Source organism: Eutrema salsugineum, unplaced genomic scaffold (genome assembly GCF_000478725.1).
Source record: "Eutrema salsugineum unplaced genomic scaffold, Eutsalg1_0 scaffold_9, whole genome shotgun sequence".
Classification (NCBI taxonomy): Eukaryota; Viridiplantae; Streptophyta; class Magnoliopsida; order Brassicales; family Brassicaceae; genus Eutrema; species Eutrema salsugineum.
This window is the reverse complement of record NW_006256342.1, coordinates 6,217,780-6,233,541: the sequence shown is the minus strand read 5'-3', so window position 1 is coordinate 6,233,541 and position 15,762 is coordinate 6,217,780. Positions and strand designations below refer to the sequence as shown.

Sequence of the window (15,762 nt, the reverse complement as noted above, 5' to 3'; positions counted from 1 at the left end):
ACTTTATTCCAACAACTACAACAAAAACATTCAATCAAAAACATTTGAATTGATTTGTATTCAAATTGCAAAATCATATTATTCTTCAATAGCAACCCAGAGTTTAGATTTCTTCTGTTATTGCAAGAATATAAAACCATATAACTATTAATGGGTCTGTAATGTTAAACTAACGGGCCTTTGAGTTACTGATAGGCGACAAACTTCTTCATGGGCCTTTTGCATTTCTCGCACGTGACAACTTTCATCGTCAACGAACCTTCCTCAAACAGAACCACCACCGTGTGACTCTGTTCACACGGCTTCTCCTCCGCGATTTGAATCGCCTCCGTGAAACCAGCCCCGAAGCGTACTCTCCCCACCGCAGGATCCGCCTCATCCTCTTCGTCAGATTCTCTCCGACGATTTTCTCCGTCCCAGCCGCTGATCCCTTTCCGATGACGGCCCAACCCTTGTGTTTACTGTAATCGAAGTCAAGTAGTTGGGTGACTTCTTCAAACACGCGATCGGGCTTCGATGATTCAATTCGCTTGAGTTTAGATCGTTTGATGCTTTCTAATCGGAGCCTGAAGAGTTGTTGTATATCTGGACTGAACAGGATGAAGCTCTCTTCCATGGCTGATGCAAAGGTTATTGTGCGTTTGCTGAGGTAAATCAGCTCAAACTTGAATCTGTGATTTTGAAGTTTCCGTGATAGTGACGTAATTTCGTCTATCCAATCCAAATTGTCGCTTCCGAATATGCAGATTTCTCTGCCTTCTTTCACCTTTCACCTGTGAGTCGTAGAGTTTGATGAATTCAAGTATTGATTTCACAATCCGATCATAAGAATGAAAAAAATTTTGAAGCTTGATGAAAAATTTAAAAAGGGTTTGTTTACCCATGTTTCAAATGCAGGATGAATGCCATCAAGCAAGAGCTGCAAGGACCATCCATCTTCTTCCCAAAGCTTATCTTCTCTGGAAATTGAAAATGGATAAGCCCTAACACCCCAAATCAATACCATATCCATGACATTCATGTTCACAACCTTCCCATTAGGATCCATGACCACCACCATCGTCTCACCATCTCTATACGGCCATTCTGTTCTTAAAAAAATCTCAGTACTGTGGAGCTCATCAACCATGGGCGCCTTACTGAGATCCATGGAAGTGAATTGGAAAAGAAATTGAAGGTTTTCTTCTCTTCGTCTGTCCATTTTTGGGATGTTGGTATTGGAATCCATAAGATTTCATAGTTTTGCTCTGTGTTGGTGTTGGATGGACGATCATATAACTGTTGAAGCAGGAAGTGAAATGGCTCTATGGGTAAGAGTTCTGGCTTTGATAATAGCAGCAATATTACCTTTTCTTTCAGCTCAGTTATACTTATCTGCCATTGGATGTTAAAAGAGTATTGAATCAAATGAATAATCTTGTCTTGAAAGGTAAAAGAATCTGTCTATGTATCTTCATACTGAAGAATGCTGCACTGCATCTTTTATTTTACTATTTTAGGATGTATTTAGAGGATGAAAACTTATAAAGTAAAAGATCAAAAAGAAGGAACGTGGAAAAAGAAAAAAGATGGTTCTTTATACCTGTCTGGAGTATTGTTGAAGTACCACATCATCTTGTAGAGAAAAAAGTAGTTGGAGTACCTCTTGGTTGTCTTCATGAGTCTCAGTGTTAATGTTTCTAAGTTTTTGATAGATTTCTCCCTCTGTTGGTATAACAACAGAGAAGAAACATATGAGATGAGTGTTGCATTTTATTAGAAGATGTGCTTTTGCAACTTAACGTCAGAACATTTGAAAGTTACCTATTTGTAAACCGCATTCTTCTACCTGCTTATTGAGGTGGATATGCATGTTGCGCAATTGATATCCCAAACTAGAAAGTTCCCCTGCTGCTCTCCTTGGTTCTGTTGCCTGAGTATTTTAGATAATTCCTAGCCATGAGAAAACTCAATGTTGAAATGGTAATATGATGGAAACAATATCTGTGTTTTTGCTTCTTTTTTTTCATTTTGTAGGGAAGATAGAACAAGGGTGGAAAAAACACCTGCTGGGTTTGCTTGAAATAATGAATCTGCTGCAGGCATGCAAGTGCACTTTTGACAACATGGTAAGTAGCCAAACAGATGTTAGACATGGTTTCTCCCACAATGTCGTTGTCTAGTCTCGCTTGTTTAAATGGAAGTTTTTCAAACTCAGTGATGCATTTGGTTACGTCCACCATAGCTTTAACAAGCAGGATTAGAGAGTTTAACCATGGTCTGAACTTGGTTTTCTCAATTGGCAATTGGTTGAGTGTTGCAATTGATGCTGCGATGGGATCACTGAAGGCTAGATGAACTGGTAGCAATAGTCCTCCATATGCTGCAGCAAGGGCTCCTAGTACTAAAAAAGCTTTTGCATCCCATCTGTATTTTTTCAGAAGATCAAATAAAACCATTGTTCTTTCCTGGATCTCATTTTCTCCCTTGCATGGACAAAGCATCTGCAATCTTAATAGTTTCAAGATTTCCGGCCCATTGCAGATTTTAAAGGAAGAATTGATTTGAGAAGAAAGGAAGATCTGTTAACCTGAACGGAGATTCTGGAGATGGCGTATGGTATTGTTTCCTTTGATTCAAAAACTTCAAAGTTGGTCATACAATTCTCTGTCAAAAGCGGCTTAGAAATCTGCAAATGTAGTGGCAGTGTTATTGGCTACAATCTAAACAAGTTTCTGAAGAATTTAAGACGGGAGCTCACATCATTTTCCAGAGAAGGCTCAAGATAGTTTCGACGTCTTGAAGCAGCATATCGGAATCAACCCATCGACCGTCTGGATCATGGCTACGAAGTAGCCGCTCAACTATGATGTCTTGATTCAGAGCAGAGATGTCGCTTTGGAAATTCATGGTAAAGGTTGTGCTGAAAAGGCTATACTCTGAATTCTGATTTACCAAACCACAAAGGATGTTTTTTTCTATTGGTTTGCGTGATAAGACATAAGTAGGGTCTCTGAAACTGAAAGAAGATTGTTGAACAATCTGACTGGAATCTTATTCAAAGACTTGGAACATGTCTTTGTCTTTACCGTTTTAAAACCTTCACTTCTTTTCACTGTGATAACACTTTTCCGTGATGAAAGACAAGCACTAGATTACTCTGGTTTAACTAGATTTATGTAAACCTTATTGTTTCTCATGAGCTCACCATGCTTCTAGTTCCAAGAACAAGTCGCATTCATTGAACACTAAGAAAATAACTTGCGTTAAGGGAAAGTATATCTTATTACACATGAACAGTGAAAAGTATTAGTTTGAAAGCATCAAATACGAAAAAAGCAAAATCTAATACGGAAGCCTTAAAATGGAACTTGTACTCTCTTTGATTAAAACTTATGAAACAATTGCCCTTATACCATTTTCGATGAAAACGATCCATAAGATGTTAATTATGGTAGTGAATCAGGACCATTTGGGCTCTTGTGTTGAAGACGACAGGTTTCAGACAAGAAAGGTATATACATACATCATGAGAACATTCAAGAAGACTCTTCAAGGAAGAGAGAGTAATATTCATATGTACAAAATCTATAAAATGAGACTGTTGCAGCAGAGCAAAGATCCTTTATTTGCATGTGGAGCGTGACGAGAGAGTCTGCTGTGTGTTTTCAGTGTGCAATGAGAAAGAAAAAACTGAACAGATTATCTACAAACCTTTAAAAAGAATCTGTGATTGATCGAAACATCATTCAACGGTAGAAACAAATGCTAGGACACTGGTCATATCCTCCACCACCATTGATAAAATCTCGTTCGGATGACGCAGGAAAACTCACTCGAGCTGTGCTTCCTTCAGCTCTTGAGCGAGTTTATCATCTTAATAAAGCTTGATACGAACCGAGATTGAGCTCCGGAAAATAGGGCAAACACTGAGGTCTTCACCACATTCTGAGCAAGTCTATGGGTATAAAAACAGAAAATCGAAAGGAAAGTTAAACGGTTTTGTTTGAAGTGTGATTCTTTAACTCAAATGCTAGGACCGGAAATGCACCTGGTGACCACAATTGAAAGCCATGTTCTTTGGTATCACTAGACATATCGGGCAAAGCTGTTTTGATGTTCATCAAACAAAAAACATGTGATTAAGCAGAAAGATAATCAATGCTGTTTCTTTCTTTGTAACCTCATTTACATGCAATACCTGGCCATCATTACGAGCTTGTGAAAGTGGTGCAGTGGCAACACCAATATCATATGGTTGTGGTGTTCTGTTCTGAAAGCTGGTTGATCTTGAAGTTCTTGGACTGTTGCGCATAGATTGAGTAGCATAAGTTGGTGGTGGAAGCGCAATCCTGTTTGGATAATTTCCGGTTCTTCGTCTGCGAATTCCAAAATAAGGAAAAAGATTGGTTGTTATTGAAACCAGTTCATAGCTGATGCAGAGATTACAGTGATGAACTCATAAAGTATCAGAAGATATACTCACCCTAGTAATCCTAACTCAAGGGTGGCTTTGTACTGAGACGGTATCTCCATCAAAGCGGAAAGCGCAAATTCTGCCTCTTTTCTTGCCGGATCAATGTTCTTTGACATTATATTCGTGAAATTCACAAACTGAAAGGATTTCAATGATAATGATTCAATGGAGCGACAACAGGACAAGGATCTACACTATTGCAGAAAGTTTACCTGAAAATTGTCAAAGGCACGATCAGGGATGTTGTCATCAAACTGTTTCATGGTGTCCCAGGGGCCATCTCCAACACCAACAAGAACTATCGACAATGGATACTCACTGAAACGTATTCCATCACAAATTAGAATCACATGTAGAGAGCAACATAATAAAACTGGATTTTCCTCGAAGAAATACCTTGCTCTAACAATGGTGTCAATGGTTTGCTGCTCTTGTGGACTGACTGCCCCATGCTCCGTATCAACACTTCTTGTCACCTGACACAATAAAAGTTTCGATGGTAACTATACAAATGTCTGAGAGTGATCATAACTGAACTCAAAATAAGGTTCCAACACAGTGTTCTTTACCTGTCCATCAGCGATTATGAGAAGAACATGGTACTGACCGCCACTTTCTTCCACAATTGTCATGGCCCTTTCGATGATGGGTGCAAAAGATGTCGGACCTGTTACAGAACCGGCAATATATCAAGTAAAAAGTAGAGCTAAGAGTACGAAGAAAACGGTTTGCTTTATCTCACTCAACCTGCAAGCCGGAGCTGGGGAACAATGTCTCTGTAACACATGAGAACTTCTTCAAACCCGTTACAGAATTTATCATTGGGATTGAAACTGAAGACATCCTGATCATGAGTTGTAGCTGCATAATCAAAAACCGAAGAAACCAATTTTAAAGTCTCTATAATCACAGACAATACAACAAACTCAACAGTTAAATGAAAAAAAAGACCAGGTATTAATGGTTATTACCATCTCCGAATCCATAACATGGGATCAAGTTATCTTCATCAAAAACCGATAAAGTTTTTCCAATGATGGATATAGCTTGCTGGTAAGGGTTTGGAGTTGTTCCAATGTAATGCAGGCTCTTCCTACCGTATGATCTCGCCCCTAAATCAAATCAATGAGTCAGCTTTCAGATCAACTTGGACTCAAACATTGGCTATAGATACTTGTACATAGAGATCATTTCTCTAACCTGTCCACTCGTTGCTCTTGGTGACATCAATACCAACAATCAGATTCGAGGACTCCAAACCAGCGTGTGAAAGAGCAGCAGTAACCTGTTGAGAGAAAAAAAAATCAACAAAACACCAATGGAGAAAGAAATTCACACACCAAAAGGCTCAAAAACTACACAAAAGAAGCGATGAATGAATATTTCTTTGATTCAAACCTCATCGATGGAGCGGTAGTTATCAGCAATCCGTGAATACTTCCTCTCAAGACTCTTTTGAGTTTGTCTTCCAGTATTGTAGGAGGGGGCAGGACTTGCAGATGGATGGTTTGGTGTATGATAAGTGCTATTCTGATCTCCATAATGTCCCCAAGAAGACACAGACGAGCTCGCAAACAGGCTTCGAGAATACCTCTGATCATACCTCTGAGGACCTCGGCCTCTGGTCGAGTCTTTTGAGATACTTCCTCCCATCACAGAGAACCAAACCCAGAACAAGATAAATAACACAATCACCTGCAACACTTCAAGCATATATGTCGATTCAGATAATCCAACAAAAAGTACCCTTCTTTATGAATAATCCACACACAGATATATATAGACGAGAGCTTATTGACTTTGAATTTCTGGTGGGTTTTCAGAGATCAATTGGGAAGACTTTTTGACAAATCTAAATTTTGTTTTTTTCCCATCAAATTCGTCTCATTTTACATTGTTTAAAAACAAGTATGAATCTGGAAATTTCACATTGGTTACAAAATTAAAGTAATTTTTGTAAGACAGTCGCTTTCAAGGAGGACTATAGCATCGCCGTGAACTACAAGGAAACTCTCTGATGAGAGATTTTCCGACAAGAAATGATAAAGTAACAGGAAACCCAATTCGGAAAATTACAAGGAAACAAGGGATTACGAGTTGGCTGATTCAAACATCGCTTGTTTTCGAAATTTCCAATGGGGTTTAAACTAATCGAGAGGGTAAAGATTTAATGAGCAGAGACGTTACCTGCAAAATCCAATCTGCCAGAGGATTTCTTGTAAAATTGATTTTCACTACATAAATCTATGATTTACAATTTTGTCATTTATATACGTATCTATTTCAGAATATAAAATTAGATATTTCTTTTTTAAGTCGATATTAACTTGACCAAGACCAACAGTGTATTTTATTTTATTTTTTATCGAAAAAAGAAGGATAGTATCTTGGATTAGGATTTTAAATTAGGGTGATTTTATTATATACCAAAAGTTGACCAAAAAATTAAGTAGATACCAAAAGAAACTTAAAAATTAGTATTTCCACTCCACGTCAGCAATTTCTCTCCAATTTACCCTTATTGCTCATGATGTCAAGACTGTAACCGTGAAAAATAGTCTAAAGAATGTAACCGTGAAAAATGAATGCTAAGGAAAGCGGAAATTGCAATAAATCCCTGTAATTTCTCTAAGCAAATTTTTTTATATGGTCATGACACGTGCCAACGTACGATTGACTTTTGTTTCCATTAGTAACACACATTGTGCTAAGAGAATCCCATTTGCTTATTTTGTTGCCCCAATCTCTAACTCTATTCTCCAATCTCCAAAAAGAGTCAAACTCGCTCTAATTTTGGCTGCATGGTAATGAAAAGAAGGTCAAGCTTTTATGTATTGTAATAACTCCAAACCATTTCTGATGCTTTAGAAGCAAAGATGACTCTATTGATGATATGAATGTGCATACTGTCAATAGACCATACTAAACTCTATAGCTTCACCTCCTCCTTCAACTTCATGTTCAAGAAAGCTTGGCTGCTCTGCATTTTCACTGTCCCATTTCAATCTCTTAACATCCATGCCACAACATCTAAAAGCTTCTTCTTAAACTAAGAGAATCCCACATTGCATTTGAGCCACGGTTCAGGTGGATGTTTCCATTTTCTTTGCTTTTTAACTCTCTATGTGGTTGTGGACAAATTTATCATTGGCATCCAACACCTGATCCATTCACCCAACATGATACCTTTTTATCTATTTTTTGCACTTAATCATTGGCGGATTGAGAACAATTTTCCTTCAAAAAACAACAGTTTGTTCTTATTCTTACAAAAATACCACATGATCCACGGGTATCTCCTTATATTCAGCAAGGGAATGGTTGATCTTTTCCAATTTTCAATATGATTATGAAATTTAGCATAGAACAATTCTTCATCAAAAACCATCTTTAGGCCAGGGGTAATCTGATATAGTCTATACATGCCTAGCATATGAGCAAGTAAAGAGAAAGTGGTTACTCGATTCTCCATCAAGACCACAGGTTTGACATCTCAAGTCTACTTTTGAAGAATGCTTCTCCAACAATAAGATGGTCTAGTTCCTATGCCAACATGTAAGTAAATCCAAAAGATTCATTTCTTTATGAAAGTAGTTAAATGATAAATATTTTTTTTTTTACTTTTTCAATAAATATAGTTTCTAGACTATTTTGAGTGCTTTACATTTTTATAATTGGAATATATACAAACGAATTGTTTAAGATATATAATGGAAATAAAGAATTAGAAAGATAAAAAAAAATTAGAAGCTAATTTTGGCCGGGACACTCTAGTCGAGTGTAACCGTCAGCTATGACGAAATGAAAACTACTTTAAACTATATATTATATATGATTTTTTTGAACAATATATTATATATGATTTCCCATATCCCTTTCCTACATTATGGGTCAGTAATCGAATCGAATATGCTTTTGATGTCTTTACTCGCAAATCATATTAATAATTTTCAGAGAAACTAAAATGTTTTGTAGTAGAAATGGAGTTGGTAGATCGAAAGAGAAAGCTATGCACGTGCCTTTAATCTTCCCATTTAGATTGGTCACTCTAGAGGCGGTCTCAAATTTCGTTCATCGTATCTTCTCCATTTACATCATCAAATGATCGAAAACATTTCGTCTTTCGTTTTGCAATCTATTTTTTAATTTGTAAACTCATAGCCACTCTCTTTGAAATTGGTTCTTCTGTTGACTAGGTCGTGTTTGAATCACTCACTTAACTCACACTCGCCCACTCTTTTCAATCAAATCCATTATTAAAACAAAATATCACTCCTCCTATATTATAAGTTCAAGATCTTTGTAAACAAAAAAATATGATAACTTTGCCACATAACTATATAGATGTATAGATTAGATGAACATGTACCCTTCACAAAAGTATAACATTCTTTTGAAAGTTAGATTAATCGACAGACCTATGGAGATCATTAGTAATTTAGTACACTTTATCTGGTTAAAATTATTTTATCCAAGTGTTCAAAGTATCAACTCAATTGAAATTTTAGGTAAGCATCCAAGTACGTTGGATTTGCTTGGACTAAACAATAAAAAAGGCAATGCAAGTTGATTATTGAATATACCAAAAAGATCATGATTGGTATACAAATCTAAAGTTATATTTTCTTGCCGCTATATATATTTTTTCAAACAAATTCGAGTCAAAAGATGTTTACAACATATATTGACTAGTTAAGAGATAATTTTACGTTTGCAAAGAATCAATTTTTTCGAAATCAATAGAACAATTTGACAATAAATAAAACCAATTTAGTCTATTACCATTTCGTTATTTTTCTAAAAGTTCACTTACGTAAAATGAAAAACAAATTGAAAATTTTAGTTTGTAAGAATAGAAGCAAACTGTTGACCAACCAAAAAAAAAAAAAATCGAAGCTTAAAATAGTGTATTATCAAAATGATTCTCATTAATCATTTATAACACATCTAGACACCAAAAAAATAAATAAAGAACAGAACAATAGTTTTTTTGGCGCGTATTAGAAAGTTCTGTACTTTTAATAATCACCATCATCATCATCATCTCTCTCCGTCGCGTAGTTCAAGGAGCTTTCCTCTGATTATCCTTAAATATCTCTCTATCTTCTCTCTCCCTCTTCTTCTTCTTCTACCTTTTTTCCCTTCCATTTTCCTTTTTCTCAATTTCCCTTGAAAATTAACAGAACATGAACACTACTTCATCGATATCGTCGTTAAAGGCCGTTGCTTCTCCTCCTCTGTTCATTTCCACCTTCAGACCAACTGTAAAATCTCTCCGTAACCCAAAATTTCCTTCAAGATTCTCTCCTAAAAGGATTAGATGCATGCAAGATTCTAACATCAATCTTAACTTCGGTTCGAAATCGAATCCAAACCCTTCATCAAGCCACGAATTCTCTGTTTCTTTCGCCACGGTTTCATCACTCGAAGCAGAAGAAGCTCTCTTAACAACAACAACAACAACCTCATCAGCCGACAAGCTGCGTCTCCTCGTAACCGAGTTCCGGTCCTTAACCGAACCGATAGACCGAGTCAAACGTCTTTTAAACTACGCGACGGTTCTAGCCCCACTCGACGACTCGGCTCGTGTTCCGGCGAACCGAGTCACGGGATGCACGACTCAGGTTTGGTTAGAGATCAAGAAGGACGAGTTAGGGAGGATGAGGTTTAAAGCAGACAGCGACTCGGAGATCTCGAAAGGGTTTTGTTCTTGTCTTATCTGGATTCTTGACGGTGCTAAACCGGAGGAAGTGATGGGCGTAAGAAGCGAGGATTTGTCGGAGATGAACGTTGGTGTTCACGGGAAGGCACAATCGAGAGTTAACACGTGGCATAACGTTTTGATGAGTATGCAAAAACGGACCTTGCCTTTTTTTGACGGTGATGATGATGATGTGGCGCACCGAGAAGAAGACAGAAGATTGGTACAGCATCGTCAGGAGCATGATCTTTTGTTTAATTACGTTAATGGAAGAAGAAGAAGTTACATGGAATCTTCTGATTACTCTGTTTCATTGCTTCCTTTGGATTATGATTTCACTATATGAAAATGTTGTTGTTGGTGACTTGGTGTTTCTTCTTTGTAATGTTCTTGTAAAGCACTCTGGAACATAAATCGAACGTTTGTGTTTCTGTATTTTGCAAGACTAATGCTCTGAATGGTAACAAGTAAGAGTGCGGTTTTCAGAATTTTTTTTAAAAAACGCAAATGAACACCAATCACACCAACTTTAATAATTATTTGCGTTCTTCAAAAATTCTGTCAAAAGTCATTTGCGGTTTTCAACTGGCCTAATTAACCTTTGGACCGCAAATTTTTAGTCCCGCAGCAATTCAGTGGTATCAATTAAATAACGCACTCCATGAAACAAATATGCTAATTATCTTTTATTTTTTTAATTTCTTATTAATAAAAAGTTGATGTAAATTCTTTACAACACAGTAGTTTACATATATATGAAAAAAACAAAAAAATTATATTTTAACCTATTACCATCGTTTTTAATCTAAAAAATGTATATTTTTTAATAAATTAATATAAAAATAGGTTATGTACTAATCAATTTATAAGTAATTAAAATAGTTAATACATATTTTTTTAAAAAAATATAATATGTAACATTGTAAATTTATTATGATGTTTCTTCACTATTCAAACTTTTGCTTACCACAAATTGTTTTTTTATCAATTAAATATTATTTTACACCTTTTATTTTGTACTGATCGATCGTATCTATTCTACAACTATATTTTTTTATAACCTTAATTAGATTCAAACTAGTTAAAATATTTATTTTAATAATAGATTTTTGAAAAAGATAGTATTTTTTATATTAAAAGTTATTTTTTTCTTGTTTACTATTCAAATATTTTATTATGGACCGTAAATTGTTTTTTTACCAATCAAACATTCTTCTGTACCGCTTATTATATACAAACCGCACTAATTCTGCAAATATATTTTTCCACACGTACCGTAGTTGAACCGTACCACACTCTTAAATCGCTTTTCCCGCACAACTAAAAACTAAAAACGCTGTCACCAAATAGAAAGCTTAATCCGAACCATCCACATTGCTGAATTTAATAATGTGAACACAGCATCTGATTTCTTACTCTTCAATAATATTTAGTACTCTAAATTTTCTTCCAATTAAGTATTGCTGATGCCATTTTGAACTTAGGTTAGAATATACCAACCTATAATCGTTTTCAATAGTTCTAAAAATACTCTGAAAATTGTGTTTGTGTTTTTAATTTCATCATAATTTTTGTATTATATATTTTTCATGTATAACCGTTTTTAACATTCCAAAAGATTTCATACTTTTTCGTTTTCATTTTCTTTGTCTTACCTATCAATAATAAGTAATAACAAATTTAGAAATAATTTTGGAAAAATTACATCTTTGATAAATTAATGGTATCTTTTTAGTTTTTTTTTTCCAGTAATGGTATCATTTTAGTTATAATCAAATTTTTAATAATTCAAAAAATGCTGTGGAAAATTTTGTCTTTTCATTAATTTCTTTAATTTTTTTTCATTTCTAACCATGCTAGTTACAGATTTTTTGATGTAAATATTTACGTCTCTCGGTCTATGTATCATCATTTTTATTTTTAACACTTTTACTTATAATTATTTTTAACTACTTATATTTAAAATTTAATAGACGGTACAATCCATATATATTATTTTGTTTTCTTTCTCCAATTTCAGTTTCGCCATTTGAATGTTTGAAAAACAACTTTTTCTTCGTTTTTGACTGAGCAAAAAGCCAAAAACCCTAAAGCGTCTATTCTCTACCATTGACTTTTTCCGCTCACATTTTGTAGCCGTTGCTCTGAGGCAATATGTTCACAGTACTTTCAGGAGAAAAAATGGCGACTTTTTCTCCTGCCATGGAAAATAGACTGAGCAAGGAATCACCTTTGAATAATTCACCGTTATTGGTCCCAAAGATGTCGTCTTTGAAGAGAAAGAGACCTCCCCAGATAGAGATCCCCAATGTCCTTCAAGAGATTCAAACTGATAATCTCAGATTCAAAGACTTTTCTCACCAAAACGACGCCGTGTGCTTCGGAGGCAACGATTTTGGTGTTTTCTCCAGAAAAGGCAAGAAGAAGTTCATGGAAGACTGTCACAGAATCGCTCCTTGTTTTGCCGGAAGCTCAAATAAGGTATGTTTCTTCCCCTTCGCTTCCTTGTTCTAAATCTTGAATGGTTTATGGTTAATTGGTTTTTGTGGGGATTTTGAGTTGTAGAGTTTCTTTGGAGTTTATGATGGTCATGGAGGTGGGAAAGCTGCAGAATTTGTTGCTGAGAATCTGCACAAAAATGTTCTTGAGATGATGAAGAATTGCGAGGAGAAAGGGGAGAAAGAAGAAGCCTTTAAAACTGCTTATTTGAGTACAGATCGTGATTTCTTAGAAGAGGTAAAACAATAATGCTTGAATTGTTCATGAGTAGAGTTACTTGTTAAGATTACAATCTACTTGAACTTACTGGTTACCAACAAATGCAGGGTGTAGTGAGTGGTACCTGCTGTGTTACAGCTTTGATACAAAATCAAGAGATGATTGTCTCGAATTTGGGAGATTGCAGAGCTGTCCTGTGTCGAGGAGGAGTTGCTGAGGCTCTTACAAGTGATCATAAAGCAGAAAGAGATGATGAACGCAAAAGAATCGAAGATCAGGTAAGACTGTGAAGAAAATTGTAATTTTGCTGATTTTTGTTGAGGGAATAGCTTTGATACTTGCTCTATTAGGGAGGCTATGTCGAATTCCATAAAGGGGCTTGGCGAGTTCATGGAATACTCGCTATTTCCAGAAGCATTGGAGATGCACACCTAAAGAAATGGGTAGTTGCTGAACCCGACACAAGAATACTCGATTTAGAAGAAGATATGGAGTTTCTTGTCTTAGCTTCTGATGGACTTTGGGATGTTGTTAGTAACCAAGAAGCAGTTGACACCGTGTTGCGTGTTCTAGCTCCAAGAAAGACGCCTAGAGAAAGCGAGGATGAGAACTTGATCCATGGCCTTGTCAATGTAAGCCCATCCTCGAAACTTCGGCGAGTTTCTCTTGTCAAGCAACGAAAAGAGTTGTTGCCAGTTCAGTCTCCCAAATCTGCAAAATCCACAAGTTACTACCATTCAGAGAATGAATTACCTTCTCCCCACCTGAGTCCACCTTCAAAGTCACGGAAGATCACTGCGTTGAAGCGAATAAAGATGAAGACCGAGTCTTCTTGGACCAAGGCGGCTTGCAAAGAGCTCGTGGACATGGCTGTGAGTAGAGGTAGTATGGATGATATCACAGTGGTGATTGTGGATCTCAACCACTACAAATGCTGAAAAAACCCTTCATATACATATGCTTGTAAGTCCATATATGTTTCATATCCTTTGGAGACTTTTAATGATGATGTAGAGATTCTTGTTGATAAATGATGAACCTTTCTCACCAAAAAAATCTTATTCCCTTCTTAATAAGTTCATTAATCAGTGACAATCAAAACACAGGTTCCTTTCTAAGAACTTACAAACAAACTCACAAAAGAAAAAGAAGCTTCTTTCTTGTTGTTGTTGTTGTGGTCACTTGTCACTGCCTGTGACAGGCCATGCTCAATCTGGTTGCGATCTTATCGAAGATGAATTTGTTAGCAGCCTGCGTGAAGTGCACACCGTCCCACACAACGGCCTTGTCAGGCTCGTCGCATGGCTTTCCAATGTACATCTCTTTGCCTTTCACAATCACCTTCTTCCCACACCCAATGTTCCTATTGTAGTTGTACTTCCCTCCATGACCGCAACACGAAACCAACGATCTCTTGAACCCGTGACCTTGCGCGTGAACAAACAGTTCATATTTAACAGAGTAGACATCTACGTAAGTAATGGCTGCTTTAGGCAAGGAAGCTCTGAGCTCGATCACGGCTTGTTTCAAGGCATGATTGAATCGTTGCGCTAAGTGGTTCAATGGAGAGGCACATCCGTGTGGATCAAAGTCTGATGCTTTAATCGGAAACCATTCGATCACATACGCTAAACAACCGATAGGTCCTGTGTTGTGAATCCAGAAGTATCTCCCTCCTTGTTTGTAAACATTCTGTCATCCAAAAAAGAGACAACATTTATGATGATTCCATTTAAAACACAAAACAATTCATTTGGAACAGAGTATGAAACAGAGTCTCTGACCGTGACAGCTTTCTTGAACTGGCTGATGAGCTCAGGAACCTCGGTTCCAACTTGTTCGACTGTTTTATTGGCGAAGTAACCAGCGGTGAGATCGTTCTGACCGATGTCGAAAGTGTACAGCGCCTGAGAGAAGCTGTCTGCTTCAGGCAACATCGTCGTGTAAATTCCTCCTGTGACATTGTCATAATATGAAGCCCAAATTCAAAAAGTTACCAACTTTTCGCGTTTTTGAAAAGTGATTATGCTTCTATGTACTCCATAGAAAGACGTACCGCGACTGCGAACTGTTTGTGATCTGTTGTGGAAATTGTAGAACTGAACCAACTGAACATCGAGTGAAAACGGGCTGAATCCACTTTGACGAAGAGTGGTGTTGAGAGCTCTGATCGGAGATCCTGCCGTCGCAAAGTTGGCTCCATGGCTGAAGTTTGAACCAACAGAGTCTAGAAACGGGCTTAGATATGGCAATCCAAGACTCTCCGCTATGTCAATAAAAGAAGATAGTAATCAGCAAAAACGCAAACTTGTAACAACGAAAAGAGTATAATTAGTATCATCACCTATGAAGTCAATAACGAGGCGACCGTCGCAGTATCTCCCGGCGGGTAGGCCGAAGAAAGAAGCGCCGTGAGGAGGACCAGCTTGGCCAAAAGCGGCGGAGAGACCGCCGGTGTCGGAGTTAGAGTCGCCGAAGTTGAAGATTGCGGGGAAGTGGCATTGATGGGCATGCGCTGATAGTGATGATGTTGCGAGTGAAGAAAGCAAAGAGAGAGCAAAGAAAGAAGATATGATTGGTTTCATAGTTTGGTATAAAGCAGAAGAAGTAAAGAGCATCCTAAGAAAGTAAGCTTCCAAACTCCATCACGGGACTTTTATCCTCTAAATATAAAAGTAGAAACTTTGAGATACGAACAAAAAAACTAAAAGTTACGATTTTTCAAGAAAAAACGTTTGATTTTAAAGATTGGTTTATGGTTCGGTTTTGTAGAAAATGAAACCATATAAAACCGGGTTTGATTCAAATCCAGTTTGGTTTTATGTTTACCCAAAAAGAAAATATCCACTTGAATACGACGCCGTTTTAGTGTTAGTCGATGTGTGTC

At 36.8% G+C, this 15,762-nt stretch overlaps 5 protein-coding genes across 6 annotated transcripts; 2 read left to right on the top strand and 3 right to left on the bottom strand.

The window, feature by feature from the left end:
* Positions 1 to 185: 185 nt before the first annotated feature.
* On the bottom strand, positions 186 to 2,889 carry LOC18008311 (protein SIEVE ELEMENT OCCLUSION C). The gene is given in 10 exon segments (XM_024156590.1): positions 186 to 340; positions 343 to 766; positions 896 to 1,093; positions 1,096 to 1,374; positions 1,583 to 1,704; positions 1,804 to 1,912; positions 2,046 to 2,483; positions 2,570 to 2,668; positions 2,741 to 2,754; positions 2,757 to 2,889. Coding segments are annotated over 10 exon segments (1,971 nt in total).
* Positions 2,890 to 3,856: 967 nt separating this feature from the next.
* Positions 3,857 to 6,169, bottom strand: LOC18008340 (E3 ubiquitin-protein ligase RGLG5). Of its 2 annotated transcripts, none has more exons than XM_024153507.1 (11): positions 5,855 to 6,169; positions 5,657 to 5,741; positions 5,428 to 5,568; positions 5,204 to 5,317; positions 5,026 to 5,123; positions 4,853 to 4,932; positions 4,669 to 4,774; positions 4,466 to 4,593; positions 4,163 to 4,358; positions 4,031 to 4,087; positions 3,857 to 3,937 (listed from the first exon to the last, which is right to left on the bottom strand). In XM_024153507.1, exons 1-11 carry the CDS (start codon positions 6,167 to 6,169, stop codon positions 3,857 to 3,859), a joined length of 1,401 nt encoding a protein of 466 aa, XP_024009275.1. The 2 variants fall into 2 exon arrangements, with proteins under 2 accessions (XP_024009275.1, XP_006391217.2); XM_006391155.2 differs by having other exon boundaries at positions 4,181 to 4,358.
* Positions 6,170 to 9,503: 3,334 nt separating this feature from the next.
* Positions 9,504 to 10,637, top strand: LOC18007861 (sufE-like protein 2, chloroplastic). The gene has a single exon (XM_006391154.2). The coding sequence runs from the start codon at positions 9,643 to 9,645 to the stop codon at positions 10,501 to 10,503; it is 861 nt and encodes a 286-aa protein (XP_006391216.1). The 5' UTR covers positions 9,504 to 9,642; the 3' UTR covers positions 10,504 to 10,637.
* A 1,646-nt stretch (positions 10,638 to 12,283) lies between these two features.
* Positions 12,284 to 13,918, top strand: LOC18008270 (probable protein phosphatase 2C 14). The gene is made up of 4 exons (XM_006391153.2): positions 12,284 to 12,638; positions 12,723 to 12,893; positions 12,983 to 13,153; positions 13,226 to 13,918. Exons 1-4 carry the CDS (start codon positions 12,312 to 12,314, stop codon positions 13,811 to 13,813), a joined length of 1,257 nt encoding a protein of 418 aa, XP_006391215.2. The 5' UTR covers positions 12,284 to 12,311; the 3' UTR covers positions 13,814 to 13,918.
* LOC18008367 (alpha-L-fucosidase 3) lies at positions 13,917 to 15,486 on the bottom strand. The gene is made up of 4 exons (XM_006391152.2): positions 15,220 to 15,486; positions 14,932 to 15,141; positions 14,660 to 14,829; positions 13,917 to 14,567 (listed from the first exon to the last, which is right to left on the bottom strand). The coding sequence occupies exons 1-4, from the start codon at positions 15,458 to 15,460 to the stop codon at positions 14,061 to 14,063; spliced, it is 1,128 nt and encodes a 375-aa protein (XP_006391214.1). The 5' UTR covers positions 15,461 to 15,486; the 3' UTR covers positions 13,917 to 14,060.
* Positions 15,487 to 15,762: the final 276 nt, after the last annotated feature.